We start from the raw sequence: 16,423 nt of genomic DNA, 5'->3' as shown, positions 1-16,423 counted from the left end.
TTACAATTTATGCAAAAAAGGAAAACGATCGGTATTATTTTTTAAGGCACAAATGCAAACATACTTTAGTTAGGCACGGAATTAGGCAACTAATTTATTAGTGACATTATAAAAACCTAGCCATATACCTTATTATTATGTACAAAGTTTAATAAAGGAGATATTGTGGTCGAAGCATAGAATAGATATACATGTAGTGCTCTAGTGCACTGTGCTCAAACCAATTTACAACTTATTAATAAGACCAAATATAATTATGTTGTATAACAAAATTAAATTGTGTGTACTAAGATGCTATAAATGAGTCCAAAATATCTATAATATAAATAAGACAAGTAAAATACTGCCGGTTGAATATTGATATTATTTTCAGGAGTCACGGTGCCTCTCGCAACACAGGGATGCTGCGTACAACTCAGTACGATCCAAACTCCTTAAACGAACCACAATTTGTAGGGAGTTTCGAAGATGACCACTTCGTCTACTTCGTATTCAGAGAAGTGGCTGTCGAACATTTGAACTGTGGAAAGGTTTAATAATTAATTTAATTTACTTTACTAAATTTAATTGTTAATGTTTACAAAATAATTGTTTATAACATTACACCATTAGTAGTATATATAGAAGAATACATATTATCAAAAGATGAATGAAATGGATGAAATAAAACTGAGCTTTTTTTCGATATTATAACTTGCATATAGTAAGTAACAATTGTAGTAACGAAGGTTTTTCTTTTACAAAACATTGGATAGAGATACTTCGTATAATAATATCATTGTATTATAAGTAAAAAAATATTTGTTACTAAAATAAATTGTGCTGATTATTTTCTGACCAAAGTTTGTCCTACTATATACGCGAAAAAAAAATAACGCCAGCAAGAAAAGAATTTATACGATAGACGACGATAGAGATATTTATAGGTAGGTTTATGTTCATGTTAAAATGAGGTCAATCAAATACTTTTGAAAATATATGAGAAAAAGTATCTGTGTGAACTTAAAAAGGCACAGCGCTATCCAGATCCACACAACTCTCGATCGATTTTTGTATCGAAGAAGTCGCATGGGTCCACCAGGCATCCGCAAATATAAATACACAAATAGCTAAATACTAATATGTATATAATTTTATTATTGAATTTTGGTTGGATTTTCTATTAGGCAACAGTTATCTAAAAAATAGCTATAAAAATAAACCCATTACAGTAATCCAGTTGTATCAAGCTAAAACCTTAAATAGCTTGCAATACGTCAGTGACATAACTTATAATTATGCGAGCTTCACTCCTATGCGTCAGTAATAAGGTTTAGAATATTTTAAATCGTTGCCAGGAAGTTATTTTACAATTCAAAGTATTTGTATATTGTGAATGGTATTTACATTTTTATGGACTCAATCGTGCATAAACATTGCTGTTCAATAGCTAATTTGGATTGAATATATATTGAGTTTATCTTTTATCCGTGATTGATTGAGACGGAGTTCTATTTTTAAAATACAAGACGTAATTTCTACGAATCGTTAATTTTAAATAGAAAGTATAGCTTATTGATGAATTAAATTAATTTTAAGCGCTTGTTGAAATTCTTTTGTTGTTAAATTGAAGTTAATGCAATTTTATAGAAAATTCCTCCTTCGCACGGCTGTTTTTTATTACATTTTGAAAAATAAATATAGCCTATAGCAGGAATAATGTATTAATGTAATAGTAAAAGAATTTTAGAAATCGTTCCATTTGTTTTTGATTGCATTCTTAAAGACATCAAAAAATACAAATCTTGCTTCTTTTAATACTATTTAGTTAAATCGCCTTTCCTTTCTATTAGTTTACTAACGACTCGTAGCTATTACTAATCGTAATAAGTATATAGAATCCCTATACGTTACATTTTATATATTATTTTTATCATGTTATCCTATATGTCCTATATCCTAGCTACCTTTAGTACTGTCCGGACCCCCTACACGGGTAAAGGTCTCCTCCAGCTTTTCCCAACTAACTTTGTCCATGGTTTTATTTCTCCATTCGCTTCCATTTTAGGGCATAAGGCATGTATAACGTACACACATATACGCCTCTCTTCATTGCATTCTGGCTTGCTACTAATTTGTTTCTTAAATTGTTGTTGTATGTACATGTGCATATATCTTAAATATTTAAGAATTCGAGCGGTGCTTAAGTTACCTTATCGTTTTCCGGGCTAGATAATAAACTAGCCGCGACAGGTGTTAGACTGCTAAAGTATTTCTTACTTGACCATAAAAGGGTTTTAATGTCTAGGACCATTAACACCATATGGCCCTATTAAGTAAACATACTTAAGAATATTATAAGGAAAATTTTTGTCGTGTGTAAACTTTCTTAAGATCACTTTCCAATTTCAAAAAAAGACATATAAAAGACAAATATAAATAACGTACTTTGACATTTCAATTGAACAGATTTGGAGCTGTCGTTTGCGGGTTGTTTAAAAAATATATATTTATTTATGTACACTGTTTTACACAGGATAAATAATAATATTAACAAAAATCTAAAAAACATGGTGCAACGGCCTTATCGCAACTAAGCGATCTCTTCCAGGAAACCCTTATTAAAGAAAACTTATTTTTAAAGAAGTACGAATACAAATACTTGAATTTGAATAATATATTTTTTCATGAGACTTTTATTCCTTATTCCGGATATTATAGATAAAGTAATATAAACCAAGACCATTCCATTTCATTCCTTAATTCACAATACAAAATAATAATAGATTTTATAAAAATTTATGAAATCTTAATATTAATTAAGACCACTAACCAACATGGTGAGTAAATATAAAGACATATTTGTGTATATGTTTTTGCTAGGTATTATAAAAAATATTATATTTCTATTTAAAAAGTTGACTCAATTGTAGAGCCGTCGTTTTAGGGTATTGTGCTTAGGGCTACTACTCAATTGTACAGCCTTTTCTGCTTCCCAATCCTAACATTGTTTCGCTTAGAATGGAATTGTGTCGGTTAATCCCTGGACTGGTCTTGGTTTATATAACTTTATCTATAATATCCGGAATAAGGAATATAAGTTTCATGAAAAATGAATATTATTCAAATTCAAGTATTTGTATGGAACAAAGAGTTATATCTTATGTTATATAGAACCTTATACATATGTTAGCCATATTATCACTAATAAATTTATTGCTTTTTTACAGATATTATACTCCCGGGTCGCCAGAGTGTGCAAAAACGACGTAGGTGGGCATCTAGTTATGAGAGACAACTGGAGTACGTTCATAAAGGCTCGCTTGAAATGTTCAGTGCCTGGTGACGTGTCGTTCAACTACGACGAAGTGCAAAGTATGGAATACCTGCCTCAGGAGAAATTACTTGTAGCTGTATTTAGTACTCCTACGTAAGTGTGGATTACTATCCTACCAGTATGCTTACCAGTGTTTACAGAAACCAGCTTTTTTAACATCGTTTTAAAATGACAATTCTTAACATCTTTTTGAATCGGTTTTTGGCAAAATGCTGGTACTTTTTCACGTGGTTGTTAATTTTACAAATATTAGCTAAGGCTGCAATCAATTCGGTTCTTTAACAAAACCCTATATAAAAAAATCCAGCAGTGTTGAATCACTTCAAGAAATCTAATTAAACGAGTAGTAGAAATCTGATTGACACTGTTTATGTCCTCAAAGAAAATAATTTTAACGCAGGTTTTACTAAAATTTAACTCCATATACGTATTAGATACATTATGAGGACTTTGAATAGCACCGTAATTTTTATTACAGAAACAGCATAGCTGGCAGCGCTATGTGCATATACAATATGTCAGACATACATGCAGCTTTTGAAGGGCCATACAAAGTGCAAGACTCGCCCACTTCTACGTGGGAACCAAAGTCTCCTTCCAAAGAAGTTAGGGAACATTTCCGATGTGCTAATGATACAAGGTAAGAATTATTTATTAAACTTAGTACTGAATCTAGGTTCAAACACTGCATATTCATTATAGTACCCACAAACTTATAGATATATCTGAATAAATTATTTTGAACGTAAAACTTTTATTTAAACAAACACATACACACAAATGAAAACTTTGTTACAACAAATTATAGATATATCTGAATAAATTATTTTGAACGTAAAACTTTTATTTAAACAAACACATACACACAAATGAAAACTTTGTTACAACAAATTATAGATATATCTGAATAAATTATTTTGAACGTAAAACTTTTATTTAAACAAACACATACACACAAATGAAAACTTTGTTACAACAAATTATAGATATATCTGAATAAATTATTTTGAACGTAAAACTTTTATTTAAACAAACACATACACACAAATGAAAACTTTGTTACAACAAATTTACCCGATCTCGAAAATGAACTAGTTGATTTTTTTTACTATATATACGTTTTATAAATTATTAAGTTTAATTACAAAAAAAAAACATTAGCATGTCTGTTCACTATGTAAGCCGCAACAAAAGTAAAAAGATTTTTCAAATTTCATATGAATTGTTTTCTCATCAATTTTCAGACTCGCATTAGAATACCACCGGTATCACTTAATGTACGACGCAATACAACCAATCTCTGGAGGACCAGTCTACAAAGCCACTCTAGAACGGTTCACTCACGTTACAGTCGATGTTGCCAACACTAAAAATGTTGGAAAGCAGCTTGTCGTGTTTGTGGCAACACAGAAAAGTAGTATCATAAAGCTGGCTATACTGCCGCGGTATGAGGGCGCATGCGTGGTCGAAATTTGGAAGTTGAAGGATGGCAATGGTGGATACGATATCCTGACTATGCAGTTTGTTAAGGATTCTGTAAGTAACAATCAACTGTATTTTTGAAAAAATCCTTAAACTCTCAAACTCTGTCGAAATGTGCTTGTCTCTAAATATACATGCAAATATACATACATGCAAAATATACTGCACTAATATTAATTATAAAAAAATGCATTATTTAAACTTCCCGCTCTTTAGCTTTGTGTAGTTGAGACATAGTGTTTTTTGTATTAATATAATTACCATAAAACGAGTGTGTACGAGTAAATAGGAAAACATTTGTGAAGGCTTTTTTGATTAGATGAAAAAGGCAATATAACTTTGAATATTTCAATAAAGAAAAGGAACGTAATGTAATATTAAAAACTTCTTCCACAGATGTCGCTCTACATAGGTAGCGATACGGGTGTCCTTCGCCTGGGAAGCGAGCGATGTTCCAGATACAAGACCAGGTCAAGTTGTGTGGGTGCCACAGACCCACATTGCGGGTGGGATGATGCGAGGGAAAACTGTATTCGGGCTCCACCTCATTTACACCACACTTACTTTATACAGAACACTGCTACGTGTCCCACTGTCAGCACACCTGGTTGGTTTATTTGTTTATCAAATAAATTACTATTTTCACTTTTTACTTCATATATTATTTAGAACTACGGTTTCTACTTGGTTTTAAATATAAATACATTTACTTTAATTATTATTAGTATTGTCTTTTGTTAACATGGCTTTTACACATTAAGAAAACACTTTTTAAACGGATTGAAGCTCTGTATTGTTATTATAAACTTATAATTGTTTACATAATTTTAAATTTAAATTTGCCGACGTTTCGCGTGCTTTACAGCGTGCGTGCTCACGGTGACTTAAGACAAAAGGTGTTGAATGTCAAAAGTATCAGAGCTGTAGAGAAAGTTCTGTTATCTGTATTTATTTCCCTGGAGTTGGTATCGACTAAATAAATAATTATAAGTTTATAATAATAAAACATAGCTTCAATCCGTTTAAAAAGTGTTTTCTTAATTATTATTGTTAAATATGATTCGAAAGAACTACACTATAAAATTGTGTGTTTAGGATTAATTTGATAAGAATAGACCAAATATTACCCTGTTATATATTATATACAAAAATTTCAATAACTTTCTAGAAAATTCTGTTAGTAATAAATAGTCTATAGAAACATCTAACGCAAACACGACTGTTATGGAATGTGTAGAAAATTTTGTGTAAATACTTTATTTCGTAATTTATATTACAGTTGATGGCGGTTGGTCATCTTGGTCGGACTGGGAGCCTTGTATGCAGGACGGAACACCTAGAAACACTTACGATGATAAACCCGACATGTGTATGTGTCGGACCAGGCGATGTGACAACCCTAGACCAGCGAATGGGGGACAGAAGTGTACAGGTAAATAAATGAAATTTTTTATTTTATTCGAATTTTCTATAAGTACCGATTTTCAAATCATTGTGGCAACATTGTTTATAGTCCAAATCGGCCTGGGGCTTTCACAGGGTCAGTGATTATATTTTTTAACATGTATGTACCTACCGCGTCTGAGACTTAGATGAGGATTGATTAGCGACGAACGATTGACCTGAAATGTGTCTGGCCCATGCGGATTACGAGATTTAAAATAAGTGTTGTTTATACTCGGTGACCACCCGTGGAAGAAATTAGATAGCTCATAAAAAAACAAGATAAGTCCTCATAGTATCTATATTAGTAAGCAAATATAACCACATTTTTCCAGGTGCAAGTATAGCAGTAGCAAATTGTACGGTTCATGGTGGTTGGTCAGCCTGGTCTCCATGGTCAGAGTGTTCAAACACCTGTGGCATCGCAGTCAAATCCAGGCGACGAACCTGTACATCCCCTGAACCCAAATTTGGTGGACGAGTCTGTGTTGGTCTGGATGTTAGCGATATGTACTGCGCTAATTTGCCTCCATGTCCTGGTAAATAACCTTATATACATATTAGAAGTAGCTATCGTTTTATTATTCAAGGCTTTGGGGTCGATGCGACTTCATGTAGAAATAATATTATATTTTTTATTCTTATTTAAGTGAATTTTCGACTAAGCTTAAACATTCAAATATAAATGTTTACTCTAAAGGCTATTTGATACAACTAGTCTTTTCTTCTGGAATAGTCTCTTCTCTTACCCTTTCAGGTCACTCCTACAATAATGACATTGTATATGATGACTATGATTATGTGATTCTACCCTGAAAAGGTGTAGCGACTTTATTCAATTGTTTAAAAAATAATTACGTAATGTATCTGTTTCATAATCAATACCAAATATTATGTTTTCTTATATTTCAGACCCCAATTTAGCCCCAGTCGATGGAGGCTGGTCATCATGGAGTGCCTGGTCGCCATGCTCAGGAGTTGGATGTGGAATCAACTCGGGCGCTAAAGAACGACGCCGAAATTGTAGTAACCCTGCACCCAAACATGGGGGTTCGGACTGCGAAGGACCAAAATATGAGAGGCTGCCCTGTGATTTACGACCTTGTGAGGTTCGTAAGGCAACTGCCTGGACTCCGTGGGTGCAAATGCTTGGTAAGATATATTATGCGTCATAATAGTTTATTTTAGTTTGTTTTTGTGAAGTGCATGCCAAATTCTTAAATTTTTTCTATTCTGTATACGAAAAAGGCTTTTATTCATAAAAAAGCAGATAGCAAAAATATTATTATTAGTCTAAATGAAAAATTATCTGACTGTTATAATTTTTAGATTATGGTAATATTTTGAATTAAAAGCTATGATGATAAGATTCATTATTTTTACAGGTAATGCGTCTGATGGCAGTTACACTGAGAAGCGATTCAAATTCCTTTGTAAGGCACCTACACCGGAACAAATAAGGGTAAATATGTAGTTTGAATTCAGCTCAACTCTTTAATATTACACACATTGAATTACACCCTTATGTGATAGTTTTGTATAATAGGAGTATTTGCAAAATGAGAATTAACCCAAGAACCTTCGCTATGCCATTTATCTGTACACTAATCATTCCACTTCAATTAAATCTAGAAATAATTATCAACTTCACCGGGTGAAATGTAATTAATAACAGTAAGTTTTTATTATTTAATAGCTAATGTATTTACTGTAATACTATATTAGTGTACAATAAATGGTTGTGTTTAATATATATAAAATCTTATTTTCCAGTTGTCTCTAGCCCGTGAAGAAGAGAGGTATTGTAACGCCCAAGGGGCGTGTAGCAGTACACCCCCAGAAGAAGATGGATGGGAAGGTTGGGGTCCGTGGGAAGCCTGTTCTGCCCCTTGTGGAGGGGGCCAACAAGCCCGCTCTAGGAGGTGTCGACGACCCCCATGCAGTGGACCCGATGATATGCTAAGAGCTTGTAACACTCACGCTTGTAATGGTAAGTTTAGGAGGAACACTGTTTTTCTTATTAATTTTATATACGTTATAATTTATATTAGTAAAATAATTTTACAATATTATTTTACTAATATAAAGCCAAAGTCAAAAATCATTTACCATACAGTGTGTTACCTAAATTAACGTCAAAAAAAATATATACATTAAATGCTTCTAATTTTACATTTACTCCCAGTTCTCAAATCAAGGGAACGAAAGAGAAGAATTGGTAATGAACTCTCCGCCAAGTTTTTTTTGTATTACTCAACGTTTGTAAGGAGCTGCAACCATTACACCATGTTTCACATGACATCTTAGTAATAAATAATGATAAAATAAATTAAAAACAAAGATTTGTCTCAGATTGTCAAAGATCCTCTATCAGCAGGAGGCATGGTGGAATAGGAGCACGCACTTACATTTTCGTGGATACAACACGCAAATACAATATATATATAATATTAAAAGTTATTATTAACATGAAAAATATATATAAAAGGAAAGATTTATGGCGTTCAGTACTTTATTTGTGTTTGTGCTATACTTTGGTTGTGACATTTTAAGTATAGATTTAGTAATAAATAATAACCACAGACTACAAATTTCATGGCAATAAGGTTATTCTTGCTAATATCGCTTTAAAGATGAAAATTTCCTGTCAAAAGTTTAATCTATTTTTCTTCTTATATTCGGTCACCTGACCGAATTTCATGTAAGACACAGATTTATTAATCCTCGATTTTTGACCATCATGCATTTGACCTCGATGCATTAAAGCCAGACTTGAATAATATAACTGTTTTTTTTTTAATATTTCAGGTGAATGGTCTTGCTGGAGTGAGTGGAGTGAGTGCAATGGCAATTGTGATAGTGGTGCAACGGGACATCGAATGCGCACTCGAATGTGTCTCTCGCCCGAAGGTTGCGCAGACGCTGGTGCTGCGCTCGAGAGACGAATCTGTGTTAATACATGCGCAGGTATATTTTTATTTTCCTCCTTTGTTTTGTGTTTACATTAGGTAAGAATGTAGAATGTAGATATTAATAAAAACATAAATTTTCTTTAAAATTAAATTCTGTAATTTAAAATTGTTTATTATTATAGGACTGTAGGCTATGTTTTATTATACAACAGGGTACAATGGGGCAGGACGCTCGTCTGTTGTTAAGTGATACCACCGACCATGGACACTCATTTTGATCTTTAGAGGAAGATATACAAATAATTTGGATTTTTGGATCTCTACGGTTTCTTTCACTCGCGATAATTTCAGAATAATCAGATCAACTTTTTTCTCTTCGAAGTCATAGTTCCTGTTATTAAAAAAAATCAATGGCGCTACAACCTTTTTAGGTCTGGGCCTCAGATTTCTGTATCTGTTTTATGATCATTTGTTAATCGAATAGCCAAGTAGGTGATCAGCCTCCTGTTCCTGTCGACTTTTTGCGTCTAAGGCAAGCCGGTTTCCTCACGAGGTTTCCTTCACCGTTGGAGCTAATGTTAAATGCGCAGCTCCTGATTTTAGCGCATAATATTTAAAATGTTCCATAATATGTTCTGTATCGACCACTTTTCATTCCAGAATCTGAAACTGGCTGGGGATCATGGGGCCAATGGGGTGAATGTGAGGGAGGAGAAAGAGTGAGACGGCGAAGTTGTGAGAGTGGTGCCTGCGTCGGTCCACAGTTACAGGTGGCGCGATGTGATGATAACAATATGGATAATGGTGAGTTACTATTTTATTAAAGATTCGATGCTTTTTCTTTAAGTCTTATTTTTGCGACTTACATAAAATATATGTATTATTATACGTGATACGTGTTTTTCGTTAAAAAAGAAATTCTAATTAAAATGTAAGCACCTGTTCAATCACACTTGAATGTACACGACCGTGAAGAGAAATTCGTCTTACGTAAACGAAAAATACGAGCTCCTTCGACTAATTCTGCTACTAATATCGATCTTTTTTCGCACTCCTCTACTGCTTCATTTAAGAATAGGTTAAAACAACTATTAATGTCCTAAGCCTTGTATCTTTCTTCTTTATTATAGCTATTAGTATGTTTGTGGTTCTCCTGATTTATAAATCTTGTGTTGTATTGTCTACTGTATCAGTGAAACTTTTTGTTATATATTCAATGTGTTCTACGTTTTTTTTTTTACTTTTATTGGTATGTATCTGTTTTGTTTCCTAAATGTATAAATAAATAAATCATACAAGGCAAAGCGGCAAGTAGAAGGAGGCCTGGCCGCAGACGCATGTCGTATATATAAATCATAGCCAATGGTTTGGTCAAAGCACCAAGTCATTGTTTAGAAGCGCGGCATCCAAAATTAAAGTAGCCATGATGATCGCCAACCAAAAGGAGGTGGCTCTATAAGAAGACCTAAAGATAAAGAGATAATACAATTTTATAACATCAGGAACGATCCCTAAGCATATTATAGCAGAACTTTTGGATCTTGGTCCACCGTTCGACTTGATATATGTAACCTAGATGTCGCTGTGATCAATCGCAATTTAGTAGCTTTTCACGGTTAACTATTGGGCCCTTAGATGTCTCTGTCATGATAGAATAATTTATATTGTTATAGGACAAGAATACCGGATTGTAAGCTTATATGACTTAATTAAAAAGAAATGTATTATTTATAATATATTGCGCTGTTTGCCTTTTTTAGAAAATTTGTCCTATATGTCCTAAAACGGTCTCAAAAACGATCTACAACATACGGAACATTTTAGAAACAATTCATATAAAACTCTACTATTAATATAAATTGTAAAAGCCTATAAACGAGTAATGAACGTAATGTTCTTTCAGAACTAAACGCGTTGCCAGCATACAGTCAAGGAGTAGAGATGGCATCTTTTGTGACTATGAGCAACGAATCGCTCAGCCTTGGCGGGATAATCGGATGCGTTGTTGCTTCTTTTGTTATTGGTAAGTGTAATTCAATACAGGCCTAAGTAGTAGTAAAGTATATAGGATGTTGTTTACGTATGAAAAATGGTAACTATGGCAATTAATGGTAAAGTAGTTCCCTTTTTTAATAGGGCTGTAATTGTTTTTAAATATGAAATTGATGTCTACAGTTATAACAAATATAAGGATGGTTTTTTAAAGTGAAACTTCTTAATCGGCGTGGGAAAAAAATTACCGTCATATTTTTCCGTTAAGCGCCATCTTTTTCTTGTCCCTACCACGGTTGATGACACAGAAGAAAACATCGTGAGAAAACCATCATATCATAAGCTCAAACAGTCGGCAGCGTGTGTCAGGGACAGAAGGCTGATCACGTACTTGCCTATTAAAATAAACAATGATCACGAAAGAGATAAATCTGAGCGCCCAAACCTAAAAGGTTGTAGCGCCGCTGGTTTCTTTAATATTTTGAAGATCTAACTAATTTCGTTATTACTTTAACAGTTAATTTTTTTATTAAGTTAATTATCTTAATATATATAAATTCGACAAACATCGTGACAGGAGGTCACGATGTTTGTCAGCGATGGACTCCTAAATTACTTAACCGATTTTAAATTAAATTGGTACACCGTGAGCAGTCTGGTCCAACTTAAGAGATAAGATAGCTTATAACTTTAATTATAGTCGCAATTTTATTCCAAATTATTTGTGTATAATTAATTGACAGTCACAATTATCTGTTTACTCCAAAAGATTCTAACAGATGTCGATAGTTTTCGACTGGATTGAGTAAGTAATCAATAGATGGCACTCCTATGGTAAACCGGCAAACGTGTCATATACACGCTGTCATATACATGCTACAGTTCAATATCATGATTACCACGTGTTATTGAGGCTAAAGTATAAATTAAATTTATTTTGTAGTAAACGAAATACCGTGAATTTCAATTAATTCTATTTTTTAAATTTTTGGTGTTAGCATAGCCAACCACGTGTTACTTAGACCGAAGTGTAAATCAAATTCAAATTATAGTGACGATAATACAGTGAAATTATTCTTTCGTGTCACGGTATTAAGGCTAACTAAAACCACATTAAGGAGAAACGGAGTTCGCGGGGGCAGCTAGTATATTAATATATTTTGACGCTATTATTATTCTTAAAACTAAATTAACTGTATATTTAAAAAAATATTCTTATCTTAGGATGTCTGGTATGCCTGGGCGTGGTGATATTCCTACAGCGTCGTGGTACGTGGAACAGATCGTCCCGTGTACCGTCGAGTCCACATTACATCACTGCGAAACAGAACAGCTACGTGACTGTACCTTTGGATCGGGTGAGTAATATTTCTTAGTCACATCGCTTAGTTCAATTAAAAATATATTCCTATAAAATAATCAATCCCGATCACTCATCGACTAAACAAATACATCACTAAATTCTTATTAAGTAATTACAATTAAAATATATTTTTTTGCCAATACGAGGCATCGTATCTTTAGTAACGATATTCTTGAGTATTGGCAAACGTGTCAAACTTTATATAGAAACTGGCTGTGCCCTGCCATTCCAATTCGGTGGCAGCACCTTTTTTTTAAAGCTTTTCTCTGTAAATAAACTTTTAAATGCAAAAATATTTTTGTGTTAGACATGGTTTTTGTATATAGATTATTATAGCATAGATTCCGCAGCGTATTTTCTTAGGATTTTTTATTCGTATTTTTTTCATCTTCAGTTAAATTGCGATAGGGTATATAACCTATGCCCAAGGTATTGGTAGATAACGTAGGGTTTAAATGGTGAAATATTCCTGTAGTTTTAAAAACAATCAAATTTTTCTTCTTTATAATATTAGTATAGAAAACAGCTAACTGTTCTTTGAACTAAATATTAGTTCCAAGTTTCTTATAGAACGTTAAAGTTTCACTAAGTTTTACTAAGATGTAATGAATTTTCAGCCTCGCAAACCAAAACGGCAGCCATCATTCTCTGGTATCGGCGGCAATAGTATGTTATTAAAAACAACTAACATATCAAACGCCAATAACCACAATGTGGCCACTACACCTAAATTGTACCCTAAGGCCATCGCAAACGAATATGACTCCATGGGCACATTGCGAAGACATTCAAACCAGCCATGTACAAAGAACAATCTGGATATTGAAGAAGATAAATTCTATTGAGGATTGGCCTTTATGACTTTTGCCCTTTGGGTAAGAAATGATTTTTGAAAGAAAGGCCCGCTTATGTTATGTCCTTCGTGTAGAACACGATATATGAAAGTACTAAAAAAATTAGATTTTTTACTATATCAACTTTTTTACAAGATCTGTATTATGAAATATGAGTGATAAAATGTTAGATTTTTTAGGCTATAAATCTACAAACCTAAAAGTCGTAACAACATTGAGAATTTGTCAATGGCATTATTCCTATAATTAAATCTTAATTTGTCTATTTTAGTCATGTGTTTGATAGTTTTTTGATATCTTATAATTTACTGAAAAATCTTAGTATTTTTCTCATTAAGAAAGTTAGAAATTTATTCATTCTTCAGCTATATTTATCGATCTCTATGTATTTTAGATCTCAAAAACAATCTAAACCTGTTCAAGAAAGCACTGTCTTTTTAGGTAACTGAAAAATTATTTTATATAATTAAGTTCTATATTAAATGGAAAATGTTGTAAATTGAATTTAATAGTATCCTTTCTTTTGTTATACAACAAAACAAAAGAGTCTATAAAACGAAAATTTCTCTATATTAGAACCAGTATTGCCACTTTGACGCCTCCCATTTGCGCTAGACATTTATCAATTCTGTGTTTGAATAAGGAACAAGCTTCTAAAACTAGTATAAGCTTGATGCTATAAAGAAATTTAGTGCCATTATTATTTTAGATATTTTAAGTTAAATATATGGGTACAGTAACAAAGCTGTTTGTGCCATTTAAGCGACTGCTATAATAATCCCCGGTCCATTATAAATAAGCATTTATGTAAATAATACTGTAAATAAATAATGTTAATGTTAAATTTATAATTTTTTTGTATTAAATGATCAGTTTATTAATTGCCTATTTTCTAAAAATAGAGGTGCCTTAATGTACACGAGTGTTTCTTTGAAATAAATACAAATGGCGGTAAATGATATAATGTTATAACATTGTTAGGCGGTTTTGCGATTATAAAGAGATAATTATCGGTGTTTAAGGCGCTGTTGAGTTTATTTGGAAATCTTTTTATATTTTTGTATGAATTGTTGAAAATATTTCGACGTTATTATTGGCTCATATTGAGCCATATAATTAAGTTTACATAGTTAATTTTGATATTAAAATTGTCTTTATTAAGGAAGGAAATATAATTTTGTATCGCGCCATCTATTGGATGATATACAATGTATGTTAAATGTATATAAATAGTTTTATTAGAATGCTTGTTATAAAATCAATTGGGTCGTGTAAAACCATATTATATAATTTTTTACGATAATGTTGAATGAGCTTTGAGTTAGACATGGGATATGAAAACGATATATGATATATAACTGTGACGTCATTATTTATATAATATACTTTTGAAATTTGAAAAGTATATTAATAGATGTTGTTTAGAAAATCTAAGGAGGCTTCGTATAAAACTCACCGATCTTTAGGAAATTAATTGTGATTTTGTAATGTTCGAAAACGTTTTCATTCCTGAACTCCGTCAATTATGTTAACGGGCTTATTACTTAAAAATAAAGACTGTCGTATTAATTTGGTGTTTGATTTTTAATTGCCGACTACCACAATATATCAATTTCTCACAATTTCTTTAATTATATAGTAGTAACAAAAGTAATAAAACATTACGCAGCAAGAAAACACTTAGGCATGTCCCAATTCGGACTTCAAGACACAAGTCTAGTCTTGAGCACTTCGAATATTTTTTTTCGAATATGCTATGACTATATAACTTCTTATACTGAATATGTAATTCATTTACATTGTTTTGCAGATATCGTAACTTGTGCATTTGTATATAATGATGTTGTCTATCTTATAAAAAATCATTAAGTATTTGCTAAGTATCCTGACCGCGACTAAAACGAAGTCCCTTTATGTCGGTTAGCTGATTTTTTTCAAAAACAACTTTGTAAAATTTTCCTTTGCACGTAACTTGCCTAAGGGGTGCCTTTGTCGCGTTCCTTTGTGGTATTTCGCTTTGTTACTGTCTGAAACTAATAGTATAATGGATCTTTAGTTTTAAATAAATGGTTTCGCGATAATCTCTATTAGTATTTCATTTAGTTAAAGTCTTATATGATCAAAACACGACAATTATAAAATATATTTGTGAATATATTATGCTGGGTAGAGTAAAATTTTGCCGCATCTGGCAATAATGTGCATTAAATATATATATATATATATATACTGATAGTATATACTTAACTAAAATTTACCTAAACTTATTGTAATTAAATAATAGTTTTGAACAAAATTAAAACCCCATTCAAAACCTTGAACTGATAGACTAAAATAATATTTTAATTATTTTCTTAAAAATATATTGCGTTTCGAAAGTCGAAACATATTAGTTTCAAACTTATTCACAAGGTGTACCAAATAATCGATGTCTATAAATAACACCTTATCTAATGAGTTTCAATTATTCAGAAATCAGTTGGTCGATGATAACTTTAGTTGACGTTTACTATCACATAAAAACATGTTCCTAACACTTAAAAACAAACAAAGTCCTGAATGTAATTCGGGGTGATGGCTCGCGAAATCGGACTGATGAACTGAAAAGACATTTCTTCTTTTTCTCATTTCTGTCAAAACTGGGCAGCCTATGACGTTTATATAAACTTCGTTATTGTTTTATCCCTATTTCAAATAAAGTCCCTCTATACCATAACGATGGGATGTGAGATTATATACTAGATCTAGCTCAAATCTAAATTGAAAGTGATACTATTTTAACAGCTTCAATATAGCGCCAGTCTAGACGATACGTGCCTTTGTCATCAGACGAAATCAGTCTACCCGAGTGTTTAAGTAACCATTGAGATTCTATCACATATTACAGACACTAAGATTTGTACAATAAGTACTAAAAAAAATTAATTTCCACGTATTTCTATTGTAATATAATACAGGAATCTTTCAAGCTCCTAATAAAGTTATTTTGTACTAAACACAACCCCTATTTTACTTACTAATAATGCATGAATAAAATTTCGCCTCTTGAACACATAAAATG

The 16,423-nt window shown here is 32.2% G+C and overlaps 1 protein-coding gene across 1 annotated transcript in view; it reads left to right on the top strand.

The window, feature by feature from the left end:
* LOC123709843 (semaphorin-5B) overlaps window positions 1–14,931 on the top strand; it is a 45,937-nt gene extending 31,006 nt beyond the window's left edge. Inside the window, exons 6-20 of the mRNA XM_045661420.1 lie at window positions 374–530; window positions 3,210–3,409; window positions 3,795–3,956; window positions 4,561–4,852; window positions 5,195–5,405; window positions 6,078–6,230; window positions 6,577–6,780; window positions 7,154–7,393; window positions 7,627–7,703; window positions 8,015–8,231; window positions 9,050–9,208; window positions 9,814–9,957; window positions 11,057–11,176; window positions 12,370–12,503; window positions 13,126–14,931. Coding sequence (XP_045517376.1) covers window positions 374–530; window positions 3,210–3,409; window positions 3,795–3,956; window positions 4,561–4,852; window positions 5,195–5,405; window positions 6,078–6,230; window positions 6,577–6,780; window positions 7,154–7,393; window positions 7,627–7,703; window positions 8,015–8,231; window positions 9,050–9,208; window positions 9,814–9,957; window positions 11,057–11,176; window positions 12,370–12,503; window positions 13,126–13,353 — 2,698 coding nt within the window. The 3' untranslated portion in view covers window positions 13,354–14,931. The remainder of the gene's footprint in view (window positions 1–373; window positions 531–3,209; window positions 3,410–3,794; window positions 3,957–4,560; window positions 4,853–5,194; window positions 5,406–6,077; window positions 6,231–6,576; window positions 6,781–7,153; window positions 7,394–7,626; window positions 7,704–8,014; window positions 8,232–9,049; window positions 9,209–9,813; window positions 9,958–11,056; window positions 11,177–12,369; window positions 12,504–13,125) is intronic.
* The last annotated feature ends 1,492 nt before the right edge of the window (window positions 14,932–16,423 follow it).

This window comes from Pieris brassicae, chromosome 5 (genome assembly GCF_905147105.1).
Source record: "Pieris brassicae chromosome 5, ilPieBrab1.1, whole genome shotgun sequence".
Taxonomy (NCBI): Eukaryota; Metazoa; Arthropoda; class Insecta; order Lepidoptera; family Pieridae; genus Pieris; species Pieris brassicae.
Note: the sequence above shows the minus strand (reverse complement) of the source record. Positions and strands in the feature narration are given on the sequence as shown.